At 37.3% G+C, this 25,860-nt stretch overlaps 1 protein-coding gene across 5 annotated transcripts in view; it reads right to left on the bottom strand.

Annotated features, from left to right (window-relative positions):
* Positions 1 to 25,860, bottom strand: part of LOC106170041 (voltage-dependent calcium channel type A subunit alpha-1) — a 150,133-nt gene that overhangs the window by 87,639 nt on the left and 36,634 nt on the right. For all 5 annotated transcript variants that reach the window (XM_087008330.1, XM_087008325.1, XM_087008327.1 and 2 more), the window contains exon 3: positions 14,884 to 15,083. In XM_087008330.1, the coding sequence (XP_086864456.1) occupies positions 14,884 to 15,083 (200 nt within the window). The remainder of the gene's footprint in view (positions 1 to 14,883; positions 15,084 to 25,860) is intronic.

Below are 25,860 nucleotides of genomic sequence, written 5' to 3'. Positions count from 1 at the left end.
TGCTGACGCAAAAATCATTGACAGTAAACCCTTTTCTACAGAACATAGCCAGAGACAATACGCCCAATATCATATTTAACTCCTCGTTCAATTCAAAATACAGCGCTTCGCGTTCTCCTGTTGTTGTTTTTACAAAGCCACACGATGCACTTCGATGCATCAACTCCATTACAATTTGTTAATGATCTGTTATGAATACCCCAGTCGATTGTAGACACTTGTCGCTGCTTTGAAATGCAGCAAATGTTTACAGTGGTTGCCAAGCGACGAGCGGGGACAAACGCGACTTGCCTGGTAAAGCATTGTCTTCGTGTTAAATGCCCTTGTACATTTATGAGATGTTTGAGACATCGGGAGAAACAATATAGCTAAACCAACCCTTTTGTTAATCTAAATAATTGGACACGTCCAAGTGTACGCAATTTCAAATGAACATAGGTGTAGGTTAGATTTCGAAGTTTCCCTCAGCTTTGTGGTTAACATTGTTAACCATGGTCTTTACAGAGAAAAATAATCTTTTTTAGCCAAAAACATTGCACCCTTTTTCTAAACAAATGCCTCTCGCAGCGGAGAGGGAGGCAATGAGACAGGTAACGGCCGAAAACGCCCCGCGCCCGAATAAAGTGTGAGATCGAGTGTATTTGAGGCAAAATCATCACTGGGACATAAGGGTAGCTAGTTCATACCTGGCTTCATAAAACAACATTCTCCTCAAATAATTGAAGTGATTGATTTAACCGCTTCAATATGAAAAATATCGACACGATTAACACACTTTTCCGTCAGTGCTTTACAAAATATGACCATGGGATTAAATCTCTTATATATTAAAGCCAATACAACAAACAAAATTTGAACACGTTGAAGCTTTGAAAAATAGGGAAGGCATCAAATCACTGTTCTGAAGAATAATTGCATATACAGAAAGGTCATAAAAGGACAGCTTTCCAATTTACACTTAATGGATATTCATACTAGCAGAAAGAAGAGATAGTCTTGAAGGTCAATGATGCTTCTTTTCTGATAACGGTGAACACTGGAAAGCGGTTATTTCAATCAGGGATTTATGCCACTTTTTTCCCTGTAATTGGCTTTCTGTCGCTATCACTATATGAGAGTCCATTATCGCTGTTGATGGCTACGAGGTCGACGTTTTTTCCAAGGAAGTATAACTTTGTCTTGTAATCTGTGCATATGGATGATAAGTTTTATGGATAATAAAATGATAGTTATAGGTTTACTTTTAAACCAATAAAGATACAAGGAAAATTACTTTTGTTCCATAAAAAAGAAGCAACCGCTAAATGAAATTAAGAATTGTGTTGAAGATAGAAACATCAAGGAAGCGACCACCTACTGCAAACTTCATGCCTCGCCGTTAAATTTGTCGGTAAATTTAATGAAAGCCATGAGCAGATTGGTCATTACCTCTCACAATATTCGTTATTATCCTTATTTCAGAATTTCTATAATAATTTTCTTTTTCAAAGGAGAAACATTCGCATAAATGATTTGGTTAAATGGTTCTAGAGCTGTTGTCTTGTCAAAGGTTTCTTTCTGTTTTCTAGGTCCACCACTACCATGCGATCATTTTTACTGTTCCTTTACAATCTACCAAGGTGCTTAATTAACACTGAAAGCTATCAGCTTCTCTGCCAATTCATTTTTTTGTTGAATGTTTTAAACTTTTGATGAAATTGAAACCCCAAAATTGGTTCTCTGTTTAGGTAGTCTCCCAGAAATTTAACATTCTTGTTTTGGTTTAACTCAACATTGAGCGGAGTCGAAAAAATGGCGTGATTGCTTTCGTGTAAGTGCTTAATATTGCAGGACTCGGTGATTGATGAGCTCTCGCTTGTATCCTAGCTCTTTAAAGTATTATAATAAACGTTTTGATTGCTCAGTGCGTACTGACTAGTCCTTCATGATAAATTCTGTTAGGTAAAGAAATGGAGGCGGGGCGTATCGTGTAGTACAATGTGGATAATCTACGGTGATATTAAATAGATACATATATCATTAAGCATATAATGTGAAGTCTTTCAGAGACTTAACTCAAAAATCCGGCTCTAAAAATCGAACGACGTGTAAATAAATACATTATCAAAATATCTAATTTCGCGTTTCCAAGTGTAACTTACTAAACGGGCATTTCCTGAGCATTTGGCTTGCTTGTGAAACAAGACATACAGGGCATAATAAGCAAAAACTATGACGATGAATAGATTATGAATACTTGCCAATTAATATTCACTTTATCTTTTGCATTGTGGTTTAAACAATACGTCTCCTACACGTATGATGAAACCCATTTTATCGCAGACAATATGCACGAAAATTTAACCACCAAGATATCAAAACAGCCTTTATGATTTTTACTGCCTGCAAGCTCGTTAATTCCAATCCAAATTCCTCACACCTCAGACTATAGTAGTTTAACAGCATATCAATAATGCCTTATATCAGAACAACAACTTAGGTGCTGATATTAAGTGCCTGAAAAAGATGCTGCCCACACATACATCCATAATCTTAATGCTCTAAGCAACCACCTTGAGAAAGAACACATTAGTTATTCTCGTACGTATGTTCATAGTTTTGCAGGACAAACGCTCATAACATTGTGATTTGACTAAGAAGGCTGATGGATAGGGGACACAAGCAACTTAAACAGAAAGCTTAAGCGTCCGATTTACTAAAGGCAATAATTAGTTTAAATGCGAAGGGGGCGATATTTTTGTTCGAAACGTACCAATTTTTGTGACTGGTCAGTAATGTGACTAAAAAATTACAAGGCTAAAACATTATTACCCCAATATTCGTTATACGTTCCGAACGATGTTCATTAAGCGACCTAGAAGGCTTGTTTGAGCATCGAGGGAAAAGTATCGAAAAGACTATTAACATTTGTTTCTATGGGGTACTTCGTGCCAAGAACTCGCTCCTGTTTGAACCTGATACCCTGGCCCTGATATCTTATCTTGGGGGACTTTCGTTTAATTTGAAGAGAAGCACCATTGTTAACAGTAAGTCTTTTGTATTGAAAGAACACGGTTGTATAACAAGTTTCAATTTTGGCTAATGGCGCATTCTATCGAAAACATAACCAGCTGGAAAAAGAACTGTTTTGTTCAATCCCTTTATAAGACTGTATGATCACCGATATTTAAAGAAGCTCCTGCAGCAGTCAAATGCAATTGATATTGACCATGCGCCGGTTGAACGGCGGATTGTTGCCTATCGATTCGTTTCCTCTCTGTAACCTTGTAAAGTCGGCTGCGGTAGGCCTGTCAAACGTTGCCTGTTGTGTATATTCCATCGATCAGCATGTGCAGAAGGCGGACTTTTTACACAATTTTCATGCCAGTGCATGTTAGGAGACCTTGTCAGGGATGGATGAGGCAAAATAATGACGATGACTAGAAACCTCGCAAATGTTCTTTGTTCAAATTCAAAATGATTAGCTTTTCATGTAGGTCTATTGGCAATATGGTCCTTGCATTCAGTCTCTTTGAAGCACTTAGAGGATTGTTAGAAACCTTGCAACATTTTGTGTTCTTGTTACTCGGCATTTCCAGTACAGAGGCTGTCAGTTAAAAAAAGGTCATTTGTTTTTCACCGTCACTGTAGCATAAGAGCGTCACGAACAATTTGAGAATTACATTTACTTTCACGTTATTGCCCTGAGACGGAAATGGGGAATGAAGTTAAAGCGGATATCGTAGGGATTTGTATTACCGACTGCCTTGCTGTTTAAATGCCCATGTCGTTTTCAATGTCCCTATACCTATATTTCATTAAAGGGACAAGGTCTTTGAAGCGGACGACCTAAAAGACCCTGGCAAAGGTGGATCTAACATTTCAGAGAGGGGGTTCGACTTCAAATCCCACTGCTAATGCTGCACACCTCCCTCTATACGTGAAACATCTAATTAAATGCTTCCAACTGGAGGGTTTTCGTTTTCTAAAACAAATGAGTATGTTTTCTGTTAGAGAGGCCAGACAGAGAGTTCGTTGCACCCCCCCCCCCCCCGCAAAGCCCCTTCAGAATCCTTTGTCGTTATCATAGAAAAAACGGTCCTGCCATTGGCTATCAATAGCCGTAATAAAATATGGTAATTTTAATTTTTCTATCCGATATAATACAACTGTTGCAGTTCATCCACAGGAGACTTATCTAGCACAACATACATAAATATACAAGTTAAACTAAGGGGTGATCCATTTTTACCATCATTTTCACAGTTCTACAAACTGTACGCTGGGGGTGGGGGGGTGTGTGGTGGTGGTGGTGGTGGTGGTGGTGGGGGGATTAATGCCTTCTGCACGCTTTTGTAAAATGATAAAATGATGATCCAAATTGTTGTTCAAGTTAATAATTTTCAGCTTTTTGCCTAGTCACCCTGAAGGAGGAAGGAAGGGGTCTGGAAAAAGCCTATATACCCTTTGCAGACTTGTGAAAATGGAGATCAAAAAGGACCCCTGAACGTGTATATACAGTCTCAATATTTCTAAAGCATCCCTGTTTTGCATGTAAAACCACTGATCTGTAGTGAATATTTTAGTTCTTTCTTAAAGGGAATGTACTCTAAATCAACAACAAATAAGTCATTAATTCAAATGCCAAAAATGATTATCTTGGTGCGTCAGCGAGGTGCCTATTTAACAGGATTCATTTAATTTCTCTTAATTTTAAAGCATAAATAAAGATGATTCTTATTTCATTATAAAACGTGCACACACCACGGATTGCAAACTCTAAAGGAAGAATCATGACAGAGGACTGTGTTATAAATTACACGTATTCAATGCACCTGTTTTAAAGCATTCGTATGTCAAGTTGAAGCCCTTTAATCCCGAAGATTTACTTCTTGTCTAAGCAATTCAAGACTGAGAAGTCAAAGAACAAAGGAAAAAGCGACGTAAATCTTGACGTGTGAGTAGCGATTGAAATGGCTAATGCCGTCATAAAGCAGAATACCGCTGCGCAGTGGCAGTCACGTGATGGGTGACATGCGTAAGAACTTTGATTATTTTTCTCAGAAATGCTACTCCTCAAATTGTCACTCGTCACTGAAACTCATATCCTGCTGTTCAATCTCCTTGATAGGTCTATAAATATGTCAAAGGAAATCCTCTGATATGTGTAATCCAGGCCCTAGGCAAGGAAGCGTGTGTATCTGCCACATTGCACGGGTACAAATTGTATGTCAATAAATTTATAAAAAAGTGGGTAGAGTTACTTTAACACCATTTGAAAAAAGTTAAAAATGCGGTTGTAGCATGGATGAGATGGATGGATGAGACGCTAAAATTTACATAAATTTTATTGAAAGGATGCTTGGCCATTTGAAGATCTATCATTTAAATCGCATATGAAGATATTTTTTGAAGAATGCTGATTTAGATTCATTAGTCTACTTCGCAGAAACATGCTTTATTTTGATAAAGATAAACAGTCATGGGAAGAGCAAGTTGTCCTTAATAATGCTCTTATGATCATGGTATCATTACCATCGTGATGACCCTAGCCTATTGTCTACAGATATCCCATTTAAATCTCGTAATCTAAATTGCCTAAATTACTCTATCTTAGCAATAACCGTAAACTTAACCACAGCCACTGAGAGCAGTTTCTAATAAAATGGAGTCGGTACTCTATTATAGATTAGGCTATTCCGGAGTAATACTATCGAAAAAAATGAAGAGATTAAGAGTGAGACTGAGGGTGTAGACAGGAAGACATGATGACCACCTAAGAAGCACTATCTCTTTTGTTTATCATTTTACGTCTCAAATGACATGTGTTATTACAGTTTACAAAATATCTCAACAAAACCATATCGAAGCAGCTGTTACTGACTAATTAATTTTTTGAAAGATGTAAGGGTCGAATTTGTGACGAAATCGGCCTATTTCACACAAAAATTGAAGATGAAGTCATATAACCAGAGGTATGAATTCAGGAATGTGCTTCACAAAGGCCACTCACTACAAGATTTATAAAAATAGTTCGTTTGAACAATTTTAACTACGTATGTAGAACGGGAACGGCTAAGTTTTGAGGTTGTGATGCAAACCAAAGCACTGAGATGTACGAAGCAAAATGGATAAAATACATCTCAATAATTTATTTAATATACATCGTTTTGGTGATTAATTATATATATCTTAGAAAATAATTTATCCACCCACGGCGCGTCGGCGACAATTGCCCTCGTATTTAAACTAGTCAGCCCAATACTTCTACAGGTAGAATAAATATATGTATATCGTGCACTGAACACGCGGGTGCTTACTTCCTTCTTAAAGTTAAATAAGTGGATATTTACACTTGTTTATTTAACCCACCTTCCTTTATGTCTTTGCAAGCTCATTTTACGTCTTTTTGGTACAATTGATGTTGCGATATACACATGTCTATACTAAAACATTTTATTTTGCTTTTCATATCAAACATTGTAAACCGCCGCCCCGTCTCTACTGTTTCCCTTTTTTCATGTCTAGTAAGTGCACACTGGCCAGGGAAGTAATTTATACGCAACGAATGGAATATTTAAAACTGACATGCAGCTATGCAATGCTACAAACCAGAGAATAACAAAGATATACCGATATTTAAGAACGAGAAGTGTTCTTTATTGTCGAATCTTCCCAGTTCCGTGAGCAATGAACTGCCTATAACAGTATCATTTGAAACGTACCAGAACTCGTTATCGCCTCAATGTCACAGTTGCCCCAGCACCACTAATGTTGACTCACAGAATTTTGCCTTCTATCACTGAACTAAACACATAATTTTCGCCTATCGACCACATAAAAGCAACAGTAATTGAGACATTATATAACTCTTTCATCTCTCTCTCTTTGACTTCATTTCTCAAGAGGGTTCTTTCATTCGGTTGCTGCCTGAGCTAATTTTTTTCAACAAATATGGTTGTTAAAAAGCAAGGGCTTTGGCTTTGAGAGTTGCACATCGGTAATACCTCACATTCGCACAACTTAACAAATGTTATAACATTTTAAACATTTTGGTTCCCGTATAAGCCATAGGCGTGTTTACGCGCAGTTTCAACATGCAGGTCACATAAAAATACCTTACAATTTCAAGGATAGAATTAACAGAGTTAAAAACTCGAATATACACTGTTGAATCATTTCGTAAATCACGAAACACAAATCACGTGATTCGTTACAATTCTGTAAAATTCTATTATCAAAGTACACACGAGTTTTGAAGATATGCTTGGTAAACAAGGTTTCGAACTATCGGAGAACAAGTTTCTACTTGTTGAATCATCTCTTTACACTCTGACTCATACTGATGATCGGAAGACATTTTGGTTTTCTTTGCGTTATTCTGCGCATCAGCAATTGTCATCGGCAAATGGTCTCCAGTGGCTTAATTTTGACTAGAAGTCTTGTTCTAGGACCAGAGTACTGATGGAATAACACTGAATTAGTGGCGTTACTACTTTGATATGCTTATCGATGCTTTATTCCCCCGTCACAATCCTAGGCAATAAATTAGGATATCAACACAAGAATAAGATAATAGTGAGACTAACTTAATTGATGTGGCAAACTGTTTTGTATATCTTTCACACAATGAACAACCCAAGAATACACATTTTTATAACTTAAGTAGATCTGAACATTGATGTGAATGTTGTGAATATCGTTGACGTTAAGCGTCCTGTACTTTTTCCTTGGTAAAGGATGTGTCAACAGCCAGGAATAATGGCGCCGGTTCCATTTACGTCACTCACACTAATTCATATTCTATCTCGTGCCTTAAGTTCACACTTCAGTTCCAAATTTAATATCTTCACAGGATGATTGCCCGATTTCTTGACAGAGCCGAGATGAAGCCCGCGATATGACCGACCCGACCATAATTGAAGCAGATGACAAGCTCCCAGAGACTGCCGGCAACGGGTGGTGGATTTTTTTTTTTTTTTTTGGGGGGGGGGGGGTTAATTAAGCAAGTTGCCAAAAAGCCTGCGTGAACATTGCTAGTGTTACAAACCGTGCCGAATAAACCAAGGTATAATCCCATTTGGAAGTGTATTAAGAATTTTGATAGACAGAAATAAAAACACCCTAAAAACCTTCCCAAAAAGAATAATATCTTGATTAATCTTTTAAAATCACATTTAAACAGAAAGTATTGTTAAGCAAGTATTACATCCTATCATAGGCCTATTGTTTTTTATCATTTTTGATATCATAGGCTATTTCTTCATAACTCATTGGTCGACACAGAATTGATATTCATATCATTACTGAATACAATGATTTGATTATCTGAAGCAGTTATGTTTTTAGCTGTATCTGTTTAATACTTCTTTGCACAATGCAATTCTTAACCAAAATGCAAACATACTGTTGGAGTAGATCCTTGACCAGCAAATATTTCAACAGTAACAGTTCCGCACTGAAGGAAGGTCACGTGGTATGGGAAGTGGGGGATTGTGTATTCATGGGTTATTCAGACAGAAAATGGCAAAACGCCGATTTCCAGTAAACCGTAAAGGAGATAGGAACCAAACAGATCAAATACTTTTCCTCCGAGTATTTTGATAGTCTTCACATTTTGTGTCAAATAAACAGCTACATGTTAAACTGGGAGCATATTTGACAGCTACTCATCACCAGTAATTGAAGGAATTGTATATTATATATTGTGATTTTTAAATGAATAAACGATTTGTAAGTAAAACAAATTTCTCCCATTGAATAATCCTGTCATATATGAATAACCCAAAAACACAATTTATTCTTTTAGTATACTTTTTCTATACATCAAATGTACGTGCTCACTAGATCAATTGGCAACAAATGTATGGTTTTTACATTTTGCCACTGGAAAGGGATTGGCTGTTATCCCAGTGGGACACAAAATTAAAACCAGAAGCAATGTCTATCTTATCGATTATTGGAATATGGATTGGTGACCGGTAAACGTACTTTGCCGAAATATAGAATGATCATTTCAACAAAGGCACAGGGATGTACTTGTAAAATCATTATACAATTTTGATTTTTCCCTTATTTGATAACTATATAGCTTTAGCACGTTGGTAAAAATACAATGGAGATAAGTTTACCAGAATACGAACTGCACCACGAAAAACCACCCAAGCAATGTGTTCTAGTCAGCGAGGCAAATATAAATGTTTTTTTTTTTTTTTTTTTTTTTTTTTTTTTTTGAGGTTATAACGATTAAACAATAACATATGAAACAAGATTTACACAAACTCATGTCCGTAGTAAGTAAACACGACTGATTCATCATTCCCTTGTGTCTTCAGATATAGCCGTGTGTCATTATCTCCAGGCGTGGGAGCTTTACTTAGTATGTAATGCCTAAGGTGACTCTGCCAGAAGTGGCCCCATCATATGTTTAATATCATCACCGCCAGCAAATTAATCATGTTAGCCGACCACTACTAGCCAGCAGAATAATTACTTCATTATATTGATAATTCCTGCTATGCAGTGTCACTTCTGTTTGTATTGATTTTTATGGGGATTTAGAACCCGAGGAGTTATTTAGATAATCGCCTGTGTAAGCAACCTTTCTGGACGACTGGATCTACAGTTCAACAGGACAGCTATTTAAGACTTATTCAAGAACATTGCCCAAAAGAGGACTTGCCAAAATGGACAAACAACTGGTGGGTCAAACTTTAAAAAAGTCAAGTGGCATGATGAATTACCCGCATGTGAAATAAAACACTGTAATTAGTCATTTGCAGCTAAGAATAATACATCATAGTGAACAAACATGTGTCTGTATTTTCCACATGTACACAAATTAAGGACATGAAACATTGATGTGCCTCGTGAGAAAGTGAACTATGGAGCGAAGGCGCTTTTATAAAAAACATTTTTGTAGAGTGCTATATTGTTTCCCTTTCTATTGATCTGTATCCCCTTCCCCGTATTTTTACTCCATTATAAAACAATAGTGCTCCTGCCAGTTGTGTCACGTCTCATCATAGTCTGAGTATGCTTTGTCTATAGTCGCATAGTATGTTTACGTCTGTAATGGTTCCGCTGCTGTTACGAAATAGAGTGCGGTTTAAAGGCCGCATGCGTAACAGAACTAACTAAAACAGGAAATATATCTGTCAGCACTCAGGCCCGTAGCCAGCAATTTCAAATGGGGGGTTCGTTTTCTGAAAAAGTGGACCTTTTACCATAAAATCTTCCATGTACCTAGATCAAATTTTATCCAGAGTGGACCTTTTCGGAGCAAAAAGGGCGGTTCTTTCGAACCCCCCGAACCCCCCCTGGCTACGGGCCTGGCACCAAAACGTTTAATTTAAACTGAGTTTTCAATATGTCCCTTTAGTATAGGCCTATACATTGAATTTACATTTGTTTCAATGCTAGTCTGAGTACCAGGCGGGTGCGTTATGCTGTACAGCTGGGCAAAACGACCAAAAACAGCGGATGCCAAATGGTCTAGAGCATCTCAGCAAGTCATGTCAACAGGTTATAGATGGGAACTGAGGATGAAATTTGTATTAATCTTTCAATGACAAAACATAAAGGCTGACAATAGTTTAATATACCCTTTCAGTTTAGCAAAGCCTTTAAATGCGGTGCTCTCTCAGCGGTCATTTTTTGTCGTGGCCATCAACGGCTAGTATGCTTTTGCATTAAATATTATAAGGTATTCTCTCAAGAAATAAAAGCATCAAAGCATTATTGAATACGACAGCACTGACGGGGGCGTACCCTATTTTCATAACTCTTACGAAAGCTCTCTATTTCATAAGATGATTATCAACTGCACGCCCTACTTCAATCTACGGATTGCTATTTCAACGGCACATCCTTATTATCGCAAAATAGTCAAAACGATACTGTAGATTACTATTGGAAATTTCTTAATAGGCCAGTGAGGGATTGCAACACGCTAATACTTGTTACCCATGTTGAGTCAGAACCTCGCAAAACTTCAATTAGATCCATTTTCGCGTTTTCCACTGGGAATATCGCCCAACCCTTTTCTCGAGTCAAAATGAACTAAGACGCAATTCAATATTGCAACATACCTCTATAGTTGTATTTGATTGTGAAAGCTGGCACAAGCAAGGGGATGGTCGCTTTTAAAATAGATTCTATCGTATTTCCAATAGCAAGCATGCTTGTATCCAATTGTGAAATGAATATAAATCAGTTTCATCGAGTAAATATTCCAAACATATCTTTAAGATTAGAATTACCTTGTTTTATCTAAAATGTACACGTACTGTTGTTTTCTATTACCGAATTAAGTACGCCACTTTTTCTTTCAATAAACGTCCTTTACATTTTCCATCTTGCCATGTTTTTAATGGATGGGTAAATAAATAAATTCTAACGCTAATATACTAGTAAGATACACACAACAGTGGGGGTGCAATATAGCACCAGTAAAGGACAAAAATGGTATATATATACTCATAATTTACCGAACAATTATATTTTTTTCCCAGTAGGCAATTAGATTTCAAAGACACAGAATATATTACTAGCACGAAAACCCGCCGGCACCTTGTCAAACTCTCTTTGTGAAATAAGTGAACTCAATTTTTACTGAGAAAACAAGTCATCCTTCCCTTTTGTAACTGATGAGAACATAGATGTCTGGACAATGAGGTCCAGCGTTACTTATTTGTAATTTTCGTATTTTGCAGTAAAATGGCATTCTTTTTTTAAATATTCCATACAAGTGCAATGTTTTTCAAAAAAAAAAAAAAAAAAAAAAAAAAAAAAAAAAAAAAAAATACACATAAGTAGGATTATAACGTTATTATTTATTAACAAACAGTATAGTCAGTGTTAAGAATTAATTCTACTTTCCTTAACATAACATTAAATAGACGTGATGCTGAACAAAGCAAAGAACAGAGCCAGTACCTCACAGTAAGGAAACTTCCGACAATATTATACACAAGTCAGTAAAGTGCATTATGCTAAGAGTAACTAGCTACAATCAAGAATCGATTATCACCAGGAAAATATTACATTACTTAGAGCAATCCATTTACATGTGCTGTGTGTATACGAACACGAGAGCCCGACATGTATGGTACCGTCAGAAACGTCAGGATAAAAAATCGATGGGGATACTTGCGATCAATTGATTACATCTTTTTAACTAATGTTTCATTTTAGTTAGATTAACCTTAGAGTATCTACGGGAAATGGGAGAAGAAGATACTGAAAATAAAAAGGGTAATAAATAGAAGGCACAGCTGCGCCAGGATAACGTAAGGACACGGCTAGTTTTATCTATGGTGAACGTTAACATGTAGGCCGAAACTTAACAATTATTCTGCCCTTTGGGCCCGTATTCCACTGCGCCTGGTGCGGCTTGCTTGGTTACTTACAAAAATTGGGGGTATAATCAGCATGCAATATAGTCATGATGAGGTCAATCCGACAAAATCCATTAGTGCCACAACAGTTCTTCATTTCGTTATTTTATTACATCGTTATTTTTGTCATTATTATTTTGTCTTAGCGCCCTCCCTGTTTAAGAGTCTGCAAATCTTTCAAAGATTAAATAGCATCCCACAGTTTGAGCACGCATAAGGACTGTTAGTTAGTCTGTTCCGTCAAAAATAACGACGGTCTCACTTTTTTATCTGTCGCATTCAATAATATAGTTCGAATTTATTTTGAAACTCAATGCACACTTTTATATTTTCCATCAAATATCCTTATCCGATGTATTTCTAGGTAATACAGCTTGTATCACTGGTGGTCGTATAACTCACCTTCTTCAAGCATTAATATCTAAGATCACCATTGTAAAACTGCGTGCAATTCATCGTACCTCCTTCAAATAATCAGCCTGATTTCCAAGAATTATCCCCACGCCATCATTTTTGCTGTACGCGGTGTCACCACGTTCCCAAAGCGAGTACGTCGATCGTAGCAAACCTCATTTTTGTAAATTTTGTAAATTGTTCATCATGGTTAAAGGAATTTAGAGCTGAAGCAGTTGTTCAGGCAAGGGGGTGGCAATTTGAATATGGGCTACCTTTTTTTTAAATATTATATACAAACACAATGTGTGCTATCCCGTATACAAAGACTGTAAGGTTTTGCATAAACGAAGAGAGGATAATGGCCATCTCTTTCAAAAAAGAAAACTCGGCGAAATGCATGCTGGGAATATGCCAAGTATATCGCTTGAATTATAAAGAACTCATTACAATCCATAAAGTGGAAAATATGCCATACGAATTATTAATGAATCTCGGAAAACACGAATTGAGAATGATCTAGAACACTTATCCCATAGTTGTGCTCCTTTGTGTGTTCATCTGTGTGTTTTACATCTACAGATTAAGTCAACATTAACCGATACTGAAAAAATCCATTAACGCACCAGATTTTATCATACATGTACAGGTATAACTCAAAGTGAATCTACAGTTTCCAGGTACTGACACAAATAATACATTTTGAAGACTAATGACTCTACGTTGGATGAAAGAGCACTGTGTAAAACTGAAATCATACATTTCACGCCCTGTTCACACATTCAGCGACCCAGATAGGTAGAACAAATGACCAGCGTATAAACAAAACCGGGACAGCCATATCGTATGCATGTGTTCGGAACTGCATTAGGACTCCATACATTCAGATGCGCATATATTCATTAAGCAAGTCGTCAAACCCAACTAAAATATCAGTGCTGTGGTACAGCTTCTAATTGTATCCTTCCGCAGTTTAGGGCAGTAACAGAGCTGTTGCCGGTAATTACAAACGCCATTATAGCAATGAGCTGGGCGGTTGTGTAGCTGCAAGTCTTGGCTACCGTGTGTACTTGTGATTTTAAAGTAATAATCCTTTGAGAAAACTTGGCCTTTTGATATGTTAGCGGCATAGTAGATTTCATTTCACTGCTGGCCTGAGGGAAAGGAAAACTGGGGACACGTGACAAAATTACGGGGGAAAGAAAAATCTAAGCAACCCATCCATTAAGACCATGGCCGCTGACGAAATCAAGTTTCACCTTTTTAAAGCTCACGATCGAGTCATTACGCCAAGTTGTCAAAATGATGTTTCATGAAATATTACAGAAGAAATTTCCCAATCAATATGTCCTAATCTAACTCCATTAATGGTGCCTAGCATAAGATACCAGTACATTACATTGAGAAAATGCAAGCTGGTAGTTGGTACATAATTATCAGTTATGACGTTAAGAATGTAGCTAATTTTAAATAAATGTAGACCATTTGTGGCTTCATTATTTCGCAAACTAATTAAGAAATAATGAAGCCACCAGATGTAAGTTAAAGTGTTGTAGAACCTCCTAGAATCGTTCGACAAGGCTAACTTGAAATATATTTTATTGATCAATTTAAGCGTTTCGTAACAAAAGCGTTAAGTTGATAGGCATGAAAATATGCAATACCACACACACACTTACATGTAAACTGAGTGTTACCTGGTTAGGTATATTGAGTATCGACCGCTATCTAACGTATTTGATAATTTGTGGATGATAACCCATTTGGAGTGATTGGCACTTTGGGTTGTTCAGGACACGTGGACCACGTGTTGGAATCTCACTGACATGCTTGCTTGGAGAGTAAGCGCGTATCATATATAACATGCCACAGACAAAGACTTAAAGAGAAGTTTGGTAAGAGTTTTTGTTTCTAGTTATTGTACAATGGGGTGGTTAATTTTTGCACATTATCAACATGCATTCTGTCACATAGCCACTTACCTCTGATACTGTAGTTATTTCTTCGGCTGAGCACGCCAGTAAGACTTACCTTTGTCGTATATTTATCAACTTCCATAATAACAGAGTGAGAACACCCTTATAATCCGTCGGTTGATCAGAAAAAGGATATGGCCACTCAATTATCATTTTGGCGTATTTTCTTATGAAGTTCTCCTCACTGAAGATGAACAGTGAACGAGTATTTGTTCCACCAACTCCAGGAAGACTAAGTCTGTTGGCCCCTTTGCTTCCACTTTTTAGGGAATTTTCTTTGCTCCCAGACCGTTGACTGCCATCTGGACCAGTTTCGCCCGGAGACAAGCTCCCAACCCTGGTAAAGACATCCATGATAAGTACAATATGCAAAATCAGTCGAATTTAAAACAAAGGACACACGCACAAAAAACACTTTCTGTTTTGACCTCGTTGATGGTGGTGATTCGATGTCGTCGCCTTTACGCGTATATAAACCAGACTAATTTCAGCAGCATTCAAGATTAACATAAGCAGTCTCTTCTAGAAAGCTATTGGCGGATTCATAGTTGTTGGTTTCTGCAATCGCCATGTTGTTTCAGTTTGGGCAGCAATTTGACAATAATCGTACAGCGCTGCCACTTTTTCTTCTCTTTCTCTCTCTTGTTTGGTGAGCTTCAAATCATTCTCTGAATGCTATGGCAATATAATGAATCGTCATGTATGCTTGCTAGGCAGGCCTCGATCGATCATCCAATGATACTTCCAAACAATGGTACTCCGAGAATGGTCGCGTTGCATAATCCGATATATGTCCAGATTTCACCGGGAATACTATCTTTGTCAATTAAAACGACTGCTACGGTGTCTTAACGGATAGATACTCCGGTCTTTGTTATATGATTAGCCAAGACTTGTTAATCCAAAGTTGAGACCCCGGGTTCCAGGAGCCGCGCACGCGAGTTTACGTCGCCAAAAGCGCGGAGTAATCCATGACGTCACAAAGGCACTGGATAATTCGATGTATAGTCAGTAGGTTATACTTGAAATCCAAATCCAAGTCAAATTGCATGTTTCCGACAGGACACGTTCAGAGAGCAGGAGTCAAGTTACTATTTCATATATTAATCCTTTTGTTTTACGCTACAGTTTGAGGTAATATATTGATCAGGGAAACGCCACACCTGCCAAGTCGTATCTACTTCTGTTTTGCAGATCTAGGTGATGTATTGATCCACACGGTCTATGATTGCAGTACCACAAAATCCAAAGTACAGTCTAGCTGCAGTCATCCAAATGCATACATGTATAAGTGCACCACAAAAATTAATTTCTATCACAGCCGTGTTCGTGTGCTTTTGTAAATTGTGACGTCATCATAGAATCACCACCAGAGGCCCGCCATTACAAAGTTGCATTTGCATGTATTATTGATGAGGTTTATACTTACTACAGAAATTGACAGTTTGTTCAGGACTTTATTGACCGGAGCCAGCGAGCTTTAAACAGGCCTACTTCTTGATAGGCTGACAAACAAAACACGTGCAATATCGAATGGAGTGTTTTACTGGCTTATTCACATGGTTCGCTTCTTAATAACATATTTTACGTAAATGGCACATTTTTAATTCGACACAATCGGATTGGGCTATATCACCGAAGAGGAATTACATCAACATTGATCTAAATATCACTACTCAGAATAAAGTAGTGACATACATGTATATATATCGAAGATATGTCAATTAGTTAAAATAAATGCTAATCAAAAACATATTTCATATTCATTTGTTTTGACATTGGAAACCATATAAGTACAGCCGTTCCTGATTATATATATCGGTCTTCTTGTGTTTTGCAGGGCTGAGTAAATAACACACACCACACAATAGAAACCCAGTCACACATGATTCCGATATTCCAGCCAGTCAATGGCTGGCATATAAATTTCCGTTTGTGAAAACGCGTTGACCCTTATTTCAAGACCAATGTCAATAACTTCGTTACTGTGCAATTTGGGATAAATTTGTTCGGAGTTTTGATGACAGTATTTGGTGTTAAGAAGTGATTTTGCTTCGTCTAAATACAAGGTTAAAATCAAGCTTATTTAACGATTATAATTTGTAGCGGGAACACGAGTGTTTTTGTAATATTCTGCATTAGCTTAATTTGCGTATATGCCTATGTGTATTGAAAATAGATCGCCGTTCATGGGTTTTTAAAAAAAGTTTCACCTTATAAGGTACACACTTAGACAATACGTTCGGATATTATGCTAAAGGCGTAAAGGGTATGGGCAGTGAAGGCAAACAATACAGGAAAGAAAATTTGATTGTGCTTTCGACACTTTTGCTGATATGCCCAATGTTAACTTCATCTTTATTCATTAGTTCAGATTACTGTATTTCAATACGTTTTTGAAATCATATATTGAATTTCTTGGATCAGACCAAATTACATTACCATATTTTGTCATTATAGGCATGAGCTGAAATTTCAATGCTTTTTCCTACAACTTAAATAGTTTCAATCTCCAAAACACGACATATTTAATAGTCATCAACCGCAAAGTGGATTTATTAATGTTACCAAATATTCTCCCCCATATAGTCGCACATTTCTAATTTGGTAAGCAAACAACAGAGAAGAGACTTTATGAATGATTCAAAAAATGTTGAAAGCATTTTCCCATGCAATTCCACTACATAAGACATTTCACAACAGCAAAATTGTCATTACTTTGAACTTCATAGTTTCAGGATGCTGTGATTAAACATATACCCCTTCAGCAATGATGACAGCAGACGCTGGACATGTCTGAGTTAATTTGCATGTTTAACAGACAAGCAATATTGTGCAACTGTACGTTTTAAGCAAATAAATTAGCAGTGAATATTATGCTTTTAATGATTAAAACTGTTTAAATAAAAGGAAAATCAGTTAGGTTGTCTGCTTTTTGTATTGCCATATGAAACGAGGCTAGCTCTTCTAATTCACAAATGAATGTAGCAAATAAATAGAGTAAAACAAAATGGCTGAAATGTACTCTCTTAATAGTAAAATCAGTTAAGGTATAAAAACACGATGTTGATGTTGCAATTTCGTGTTAAAAGTATAAAAACACGACGCTGATGGTTTCCCATGCCCTACATTGTGATCCAAGTTAATATCGCAGATGTAGTCCCAAGAGGAACGGGCACTGTGACTTAATATGCCATCAACACTGTAGGCGCCTGGTGATTTATACATTTATATGTCTTCAAAGTGCAGGCTCATCGCAAATAGTGAATACTTGGGCTTATGTCTATATTTTCGACGATATTTTCAAAATATAACAAGAAAGTTTTAAAAAGGAGAAATTCTTGTGCTTGCTGTGACTAATGATTTTTTGTAAATTATACACGGGGAAATACGTCTAAGGCCACTTTACAGTAAATGTCTGTTCCACATTAATACATGACGTAGTCAGACTATGGATTCTAGAGTGATGAAAACTGCATTTATCGGACAAATTGGATGCAATTTCGATATTAATGGAATATCATATTTAACATGCACCATCTGCCGATGGCGGCTCACATTTGCTTTGCAATATTTGGTTGGGTTGGAAACAACGGCGATCGAAGGAGAAGGGTCTGATTTAATGAGATAGAAAGAGAATGATCACATTTTTGTACGCCACCTGCAACGTGTAATAGTTGACAACCAAATATTTACGAGGTTAACCCGAGCTTCAGGTTCTAAGGGTGTGACGAAGGCGATTAAAGTGGCGGTTGCTGTCTTAGCTTGTGCAATTGAGCATGACCTACTAGTACAGTTAGATAAATTCAGCAAAATTAATAAAAATATTATCCACTTTTTATGGTACGGGTTTCTGAAAATAAGAAGAGAAAATAATGAATTACTGACAAACCGGACCCCCCACTCCTCTCTCTGTATCACAGTTAAAGTGATGAATACAAACACAAGTGGGAGAGTTAAGTGAATTATTACATTTCTAATTTGAGGAATAAAGGTGGCATTTGTGTTACTGCAGCTTGTCAATTTCAGTCAAAACAGTGCGTGTATACCAAACATACACCTTAAACAGATTAAAAAGTCTGCGTCAAACATTGAATAACTAAATACATCAAAAATACCTACACTATATGACACAACCCGACGAAGTTCGTGAATTTGGTTAACCAGCAACTTAAAGTTAACTTGCACATGCACCATAAAACTATTGCACATTTGACACCAAATTTGTACCCTCTGCCAGGGCCGCAGTTATAATATTCTGTGGACATTTTTGCTGAGGCTCACAGTACAGAGATTAGTCATCTATTTAACCAGAGACATATCTGTTAATATCTAGTGAAAGATCAATCTGTGGCCTTGGTACATAGTACCAAATTTGTATGACCATAGAAAACTGCAATTAATCTAAAAAGTCCCTTTGTTATCATTGTCATTAATATTGCTGTTATTGCTATTATTATCATAATTAACATTAAACATGAACAGTGAAAAGAGGAGATATTGGGACTAATATCCTATATCATCAGTTATATTTCCACGGAGTTTTGGGACAATATATTGGCAGAAAGTATCTGCAGGCCACCGACGTGCAATAAGATGGGATGATTTGGTGTAATATTAAGTCATCGGTCAAAGGTGTCCAGGAAATAAACAATTACGATCGGGAATAGCCCCAATATATCTGGCAGTGGGAACTCGCTAAAACATTATTGACAATAGAAAAGGACTCGCGGTTGTATTGACACAGGACGATATCACTGACTTGTTAATTATACTTTTACGGCGTTCAATATGTGACCAGAGGGAAAAAGGGGAGAAAATAAAAACCTCAAACACCAGAAATCAATAGTTGAATTTTCTGGATTGCCTTCTTGGTGGGCGTTTAAATGCAGCTAATGCTTCGTGTGTCTTTGAGGTGGTATTGAACTAGGCGTACATAACGAAGCATTCTTACACACCAGGAACCACTCAATGCTACTTTCTTATCGTTTATTAATGCATATATTTGAGCATCGTTAATGAATAAAGGGTTATAGGATTTATTGTTAGCAAATAATAGCCATTTTTCTTTCTATTATATTCTTAAGCGTAAATAATAGTAGGACTAAAATGCATTTTTATCTTTATGGAAAAATTTAAGCGTACTAGTATGTCTTCGTTTATTTATTAGTGGCATATTTCCAATCAAGAAAACATATCATATCACGTGCTGGTGGTATGTAGAGCACATATGAGAAATATATCAGCCCCAATCTTACAGAAGCACTTTGTGTAAATATATACATGTCGACAGAAACATGCTCTCTATTGAAGATGTTCAAAACTAGATCTGATGGGACTCTTAAAAGATGCTTTTTTAGTCCCTAGGTGTCACTAGCAGTCAATCCTGGGAAATCGTAGCGTCTATTTCGAGAAATAAACAGTGTACATACGTTTTGGTAAACAGCTTTTTTTGAGCCGTTCAATTTGTCAAATAACATTATCAGATGTACAAGTCAAGCCTCAACAGAAAAAAAATGTACTTTTGGGCAAACGCTGAACAGCATTTTATCAAACCGCCTGACGCCTGCAGGGCCACTGTTTGCAAGTATCGATCGCTGAAGCTGTAATGTATTCAGGACCTACTGGATGGTCTAATAACAGCATACTGTATAATTTATTGTATCTCCGGCAGGTAATACTAGATCACATCATAATATGATGATAGAGAAATAATCAAGCATATGAACGTTCGATAGATGTCAGCACCTGACGATCTCTCCCGTTTTTTCACAGCAGAATATCCGCTGTATAGATCCTACATGCGTAATTTGCTTTACAGTGGCAAATACATTATATTAAACTGTGACTTTTTGCAGAGGTTGCGTTGTTCATTGATTGCTTACAATTGATGTGATGAATTTAAATAATCTTTTGTCATAGTTGAATAATTTTTTTTGCGAGATTATATTCGGTTTTCAATCAAACATCCAGTATTCCAGATGCAGTATCTTAATTAGTTTGACTTTTGAAATTGTGTTAGGCCAGAAACACGCCAGAAAACAATGATGTTACTTGAAGTAATTGACAAAATAGCCTACTATATAGACGAAACGGTTGCTATGCTATTAGGTTGAGGTAAATCGAGCTCAGATTTTGATTCTTAAAATCAGTTTGTGGAGTGAGGTGTACATGTTTATAGTATGCCGGTGTTTACTTCAATGCTCGGTCATGTATATAATGTATACCATTGGGTAACACCTCGGCATTGCTAGTACAGCCAAGTCATAGCTACCCGAGTCAAAAGACAACAAGTATAAATTGCTAGACAGCGGACCTACTTAACTCGGAATCCTTAACTTATTATTGACTATTCATTTAAACTGCGATAGATGCCGTAGACTGAAGAAGGCTGTAAAGTAATTGTATTGCATCTCCCTTGCGATGGTTGTACTACTTGTACATGCACGCTCTATTAGGAATGCAGAACTAACTGTGTTTGCAACTCTAACACAATTTCAGGCATGCTAATAGAGCTTTGTGCGTAGCATTAGATGAGTAACCGCATATGTAAAACAAAAACAACTTGTGACTTTTTTATTACGATGTTCGGTTAAATGCATCGTAATTATAACTTTTTTGGAGTATTTTGACGCATACTGCAAAGGCTTTAAGCTTATTATAGTATATATACTTATTGTAGTATAAATACCGTAGGATACTGAGGACAGTGCTCAATTTGAATCGTTTGAATATTCGGTGAAGTGAAATCTATATATAAATCACACACAGTTTTATTGAGCGCTTGACAGCTGTGGCAGAAATTGTAATATTATGTTTTTTTTATTAATGATAATTCAAGTTAATCATGTCCTTTTAAAATGAAAATATTCAGTATTTGTTTTGTTGTTCAAGGAAATACCCGGAAAAGTATTTAATAAACACAAGCAGAGGGAACAATATTCAGCATTTTCATTATTATTTTTAACCATTGTTTTTTGCGTGCGTAAGGGAAGTCCCACGGTGCCAGAACACCTGCCTACTGTAGCAGCATTGGCTTTCTTTCATCTCGGGAAATCAAAGTCAATAATTTTGCCATATTAAAATAATAATAATAATTGTGACGCTGGCAACGGGTTTTGGTGTTCGTCCAATCAGGCCACTCATGGGTATATCGAAAAACACACAGGGAACACCGTTAATCGGGATTATATCGGAGACTTCAATGCAAAACCGAAGCCTTGCGTATATAAATATTGACCGTGCTCCTTTTAATTGAATGATGACACAAACATATGATGGATAGGCCGAAAATAGATACCAAAACACTGGTGATTAATTTGAGGGAAAAGAATTTGGTAAACAGAACCCTCGGGCGATTGATTTATAATTCGTAATTATGTGCCTAAACTGAATTACCTTACCTAATTATACGGAGCGGATTACCTCGCCTTTGTTTAGAGAAGCGAAGCAGCTGTAAACTGGAATTAAATACTGGGGCAATGGGATACTGTCGGAATGGACGGCTTAATGAATGAATACGTGAATAATGATAGATACTGTGGTACTTGTGTTGTAGATAGGCCAACGAAGGCTAAATGACATGATTAAGGAATGTTCACCATTGGAATTGGCTGAACTTAAGTTGAATGGGAAATATAAATTCTATTATGCGAAATAAAATAACATCTATCATTCATGTCTTACACGAGATCGAAATCGAGAACAAGATATTAAGTGGATAAATACACGGATATATTGATACAAACAGATGAACGAAAGATGCGACTGCCAAACTAATACTAAGAGAGAAAGCAAGGGTTGCAGTGAGTGAGGATGGGGGGGGGGGAGGCGTAAAGTCATTTACTTATTTGGTATGCACGACTGGTTGTACAGTTGCATGTATAATCAATACGTCTTATCGAATTAATTTTAATACGTGCAATTGTGTAGCTGCGAGACCATTATATAAAACCTACAGCCTGTAAATATTTCGTCTCATTTAGGCCACAGTGACTCTTTGAAATAGAGAATGACACTTGCGGGTAGCTTATTTTCCCCTGTGTGTGTCTTTCTTCCTTCCTTTGAAACACGACACAGATGTGTTGAAAAAAAAAAAAAAAGATTTGAGATTGGCAGTATATACGTGAGTAATGAGTACCAACTGTGTGATTAAGATTCAGATGGGAAACGGTGCTGGAAATTATGTAGAATGGAAGGAGTGTGGAGACCATATCTATATATTATAATCGATATTTCAGGCGATCTTCTTTCCCGTCCGCTGTTTGTCCGCCAATTTACCAAAATAATAATTATCAATGCCCATGACATGCCTTAGGACATGTTTGTTAAAATTTTCCTTCGTGGTCTTTATTGAAATAGTTTTGCTTCAGTCCATTGGTAGGGAGGGGGGAGGTCCAATTAAAAAGTAGGTGAAGATTCAGACCTAAGAATATGACGGAAAATACGCCCAAAGTACTGTCGTAAAGACTGAAGGGCAGTGAAAAAATAGCAAGTTAAAAAACTGTTTCTCCTATGCCATTTCAATTCAGAAACTTGTGCCTAGATATCTAAATGATAGGAATTAAGCGCGTATCTAAAATGACGTTTGCACTTAAATAAAAATCGAACTTTACCAAATATTTGCAGTTTATTTAATGCACCAAGTTATAAGATGGGCCTTAGTAACACTATATCAATAACATCTAGTATTTCGTTCACTTTGCTTTGCATTTTGAAAACTGCAGTATGAATAATACAACAGATATCATGCATATGTACTATAACTGTCGTAGAGCTGCTTAATATTTAGTCTGTTAAAATGAATTACTTTAGCACATGCAGCAAAATTTACGCTAATTGCTACACGTTTTATTCAAACGGCGTAAGTATCGGGCACATTTTGTATGATGCTTAAGGAAAAAGTAATGGGTTGCCGCTGCGATTAGTTGTGTTAAGAAATGCAAAACTAAACCGCAGTGATGTAAATTTCAATGGAGCCAATAAAGAAACTATCTCTGCAGCACTGACATGGATGGAATACAGCAGTTATGCCTCATTAAATAGGATCTTGGTTTCTGTTAGTTTTACAAACGCGTGCGTGTCTGTGTTCAGTCAATTCGCGACGGACGATCGTCTGCTTACAAGCGATCGATATTTTGCATTGTTGACGCACTGAACGAATGAACAAATATAAAATAATTAGTGAATTGGTTATAAACACAAATGTGCGAACATGCTTTAAGGGTTCTTTTCAGGGGGAGTAAGTGATACATTTAGCGTGTGAGAAAATGGACCCAGATTAAACGTTGGAGAGTTAATCGTTAAGTTTCGGAAGTTACACGCTGGGGAACCATTATACATTTCACAAATATGTCTTACAGATCTTAATTGGCAATGTTGAGATCAAAGCAAGTCGTGGCGAATGCCGTTCTACTTGTTTAAGATATCGTGATTGCAAATTGTTAAAAATAATTCCAACGGACCATATTTTTCGAAGCTTAATCCCAGCATTGACCTTTTTCAATATAATTTGTCAGAAGCTGTCACAATCTACTTAGTATACAAGATCACAGTAATTGCACCTATCACCATTTTAAAATTCGTAGAAAAGGAGGAATCACAGGGCCATTCACAAATTTAATCTTAAAAATGATTTGAAAGATACATGTAAACTAAAGTATAACGCCGTCAACTCGCGTCACCTTTTTTTTTTTCGGATAAGCCATACTGCTAGAAACTTTCACAACCAATGACTTTATGGATATAATTATGGGCACAAAGGGGATGGCGAAGGGGATGTAAAAGGGTACTTCTGCATTTTTTACTCACCCAGGATGAAGGATCTCAGCAGTATGGTTGAGCATTGGTTGCATCTCCGCAGCTGCCTGTTCTCTTTGAGCGGCGCGAGCCTCTGCGTAAATTTGTTTATATCCTTTAATTGTACTCTGAATCCGCTCGAATTTTTCGTTATCCTTTTCCCGCTTTTTCGTCTTGAAACTCTGTAAGAAGTTTGTAGCTTCGCTTCCTTTCATTTCCATCCGTTTTTCGTCGACCCCCTCTTTGGGGTCGGGTCTTGGTGCCTTCATTTGTGCGTTGTGGTTCAACGCAAACGTGACTGTTTTGTCACTGCTGTTTCTCTCGCGTTTCCGCTCTTCGGGAGTCATCGTGGGCGACAGCGATGTTTTCTTTTTCTGGGAGGCCCCTGCACATTGAAGCGTCTTCATCACATTCACCATCGTCTCATATTGCGACCTTCCTTCGTCTTCTTCCCTCTCATATCGCGCCGAGATATTTGGAGATGGGATGCCCTTGGTTACCTTATTAACCAACAGATACGGGGCTGGCTTTAGCTTATCCATAATGGTATTGGTAGAGCAACCGGTCCACTAACTGCAAGATCGCGTGCCTACACCCCTGGAGCACGCTGATCCTTCGTTGCGCTGCGCTTACAAAATCACCAGATTTGGCGCTTGGGTCCAACAGACTCGAGGAGGCGCCATGTTGCCAAAATTGATTTTTCAATACTCACTTCGAAACAATAGGCAACAACTTTCTCCAACTTTCTAAGCGAGTGGGCTCTCAACGCTCGAATTCTCCTTCAGTATCTCTCCAAAGGCGTCAAGTTACGTACTCGAAATGAACAATCTTTAAATTTCCTTTTTAGAAGTGTCGAAGCGCGCGTTAAGAATTCACACCAGTTGCTGTCTGCCTTATCACCCTTTCTTTAGCAAAATTAACTTCTCAACTCGGAAACTACTCAACAACGTGAGCACTTTTCCGAACACGCCTACGTTCATTTCTACTCGACTTCATGGTGTCGTTTAATATCCTACGGAATCAAAAGTCCCACTTATCCCATGTCCGGACCAATGTTGAGAGTTACAGTCAGTACAACACACCTCTTAACAGTGACAAGCGAGCTCTTACGACTCGCTGTACGACACATGTGCCAGGTGTTCCGCGGACAAGCCCCACTACCGCTGTTTGCATCAATAATCGATGAAGAAATTAATACAGCTGCCGAGTAATCAATGCAGAAGATGTATTGTTTTCTGCTCTCCTTCTCATTATCAGGGAGTTACGGAGGGATCTCAAGACGGGGCTACTGTTTGGGATATTGATGAAGGGGAAAA

This window comes from Lingula anatina, chromosome 3 (genome assembly GCF_051362555.1).
Source record: "Lingula anatina isolate TDL-2025a chromosome 3, LinAna3.0, whole genome shotgun sequence".
Lineage (NCBI taxonomy): Eukaryota > Metazoa > Brachiopoda > Lingulata > Lingulida > Lingulidae > Lingula > Lingula anatina.
Note: the sequence above shows the minus strand (reverse complement) of the source record. Positions and strands in the feature narration are given on the sequence as shown.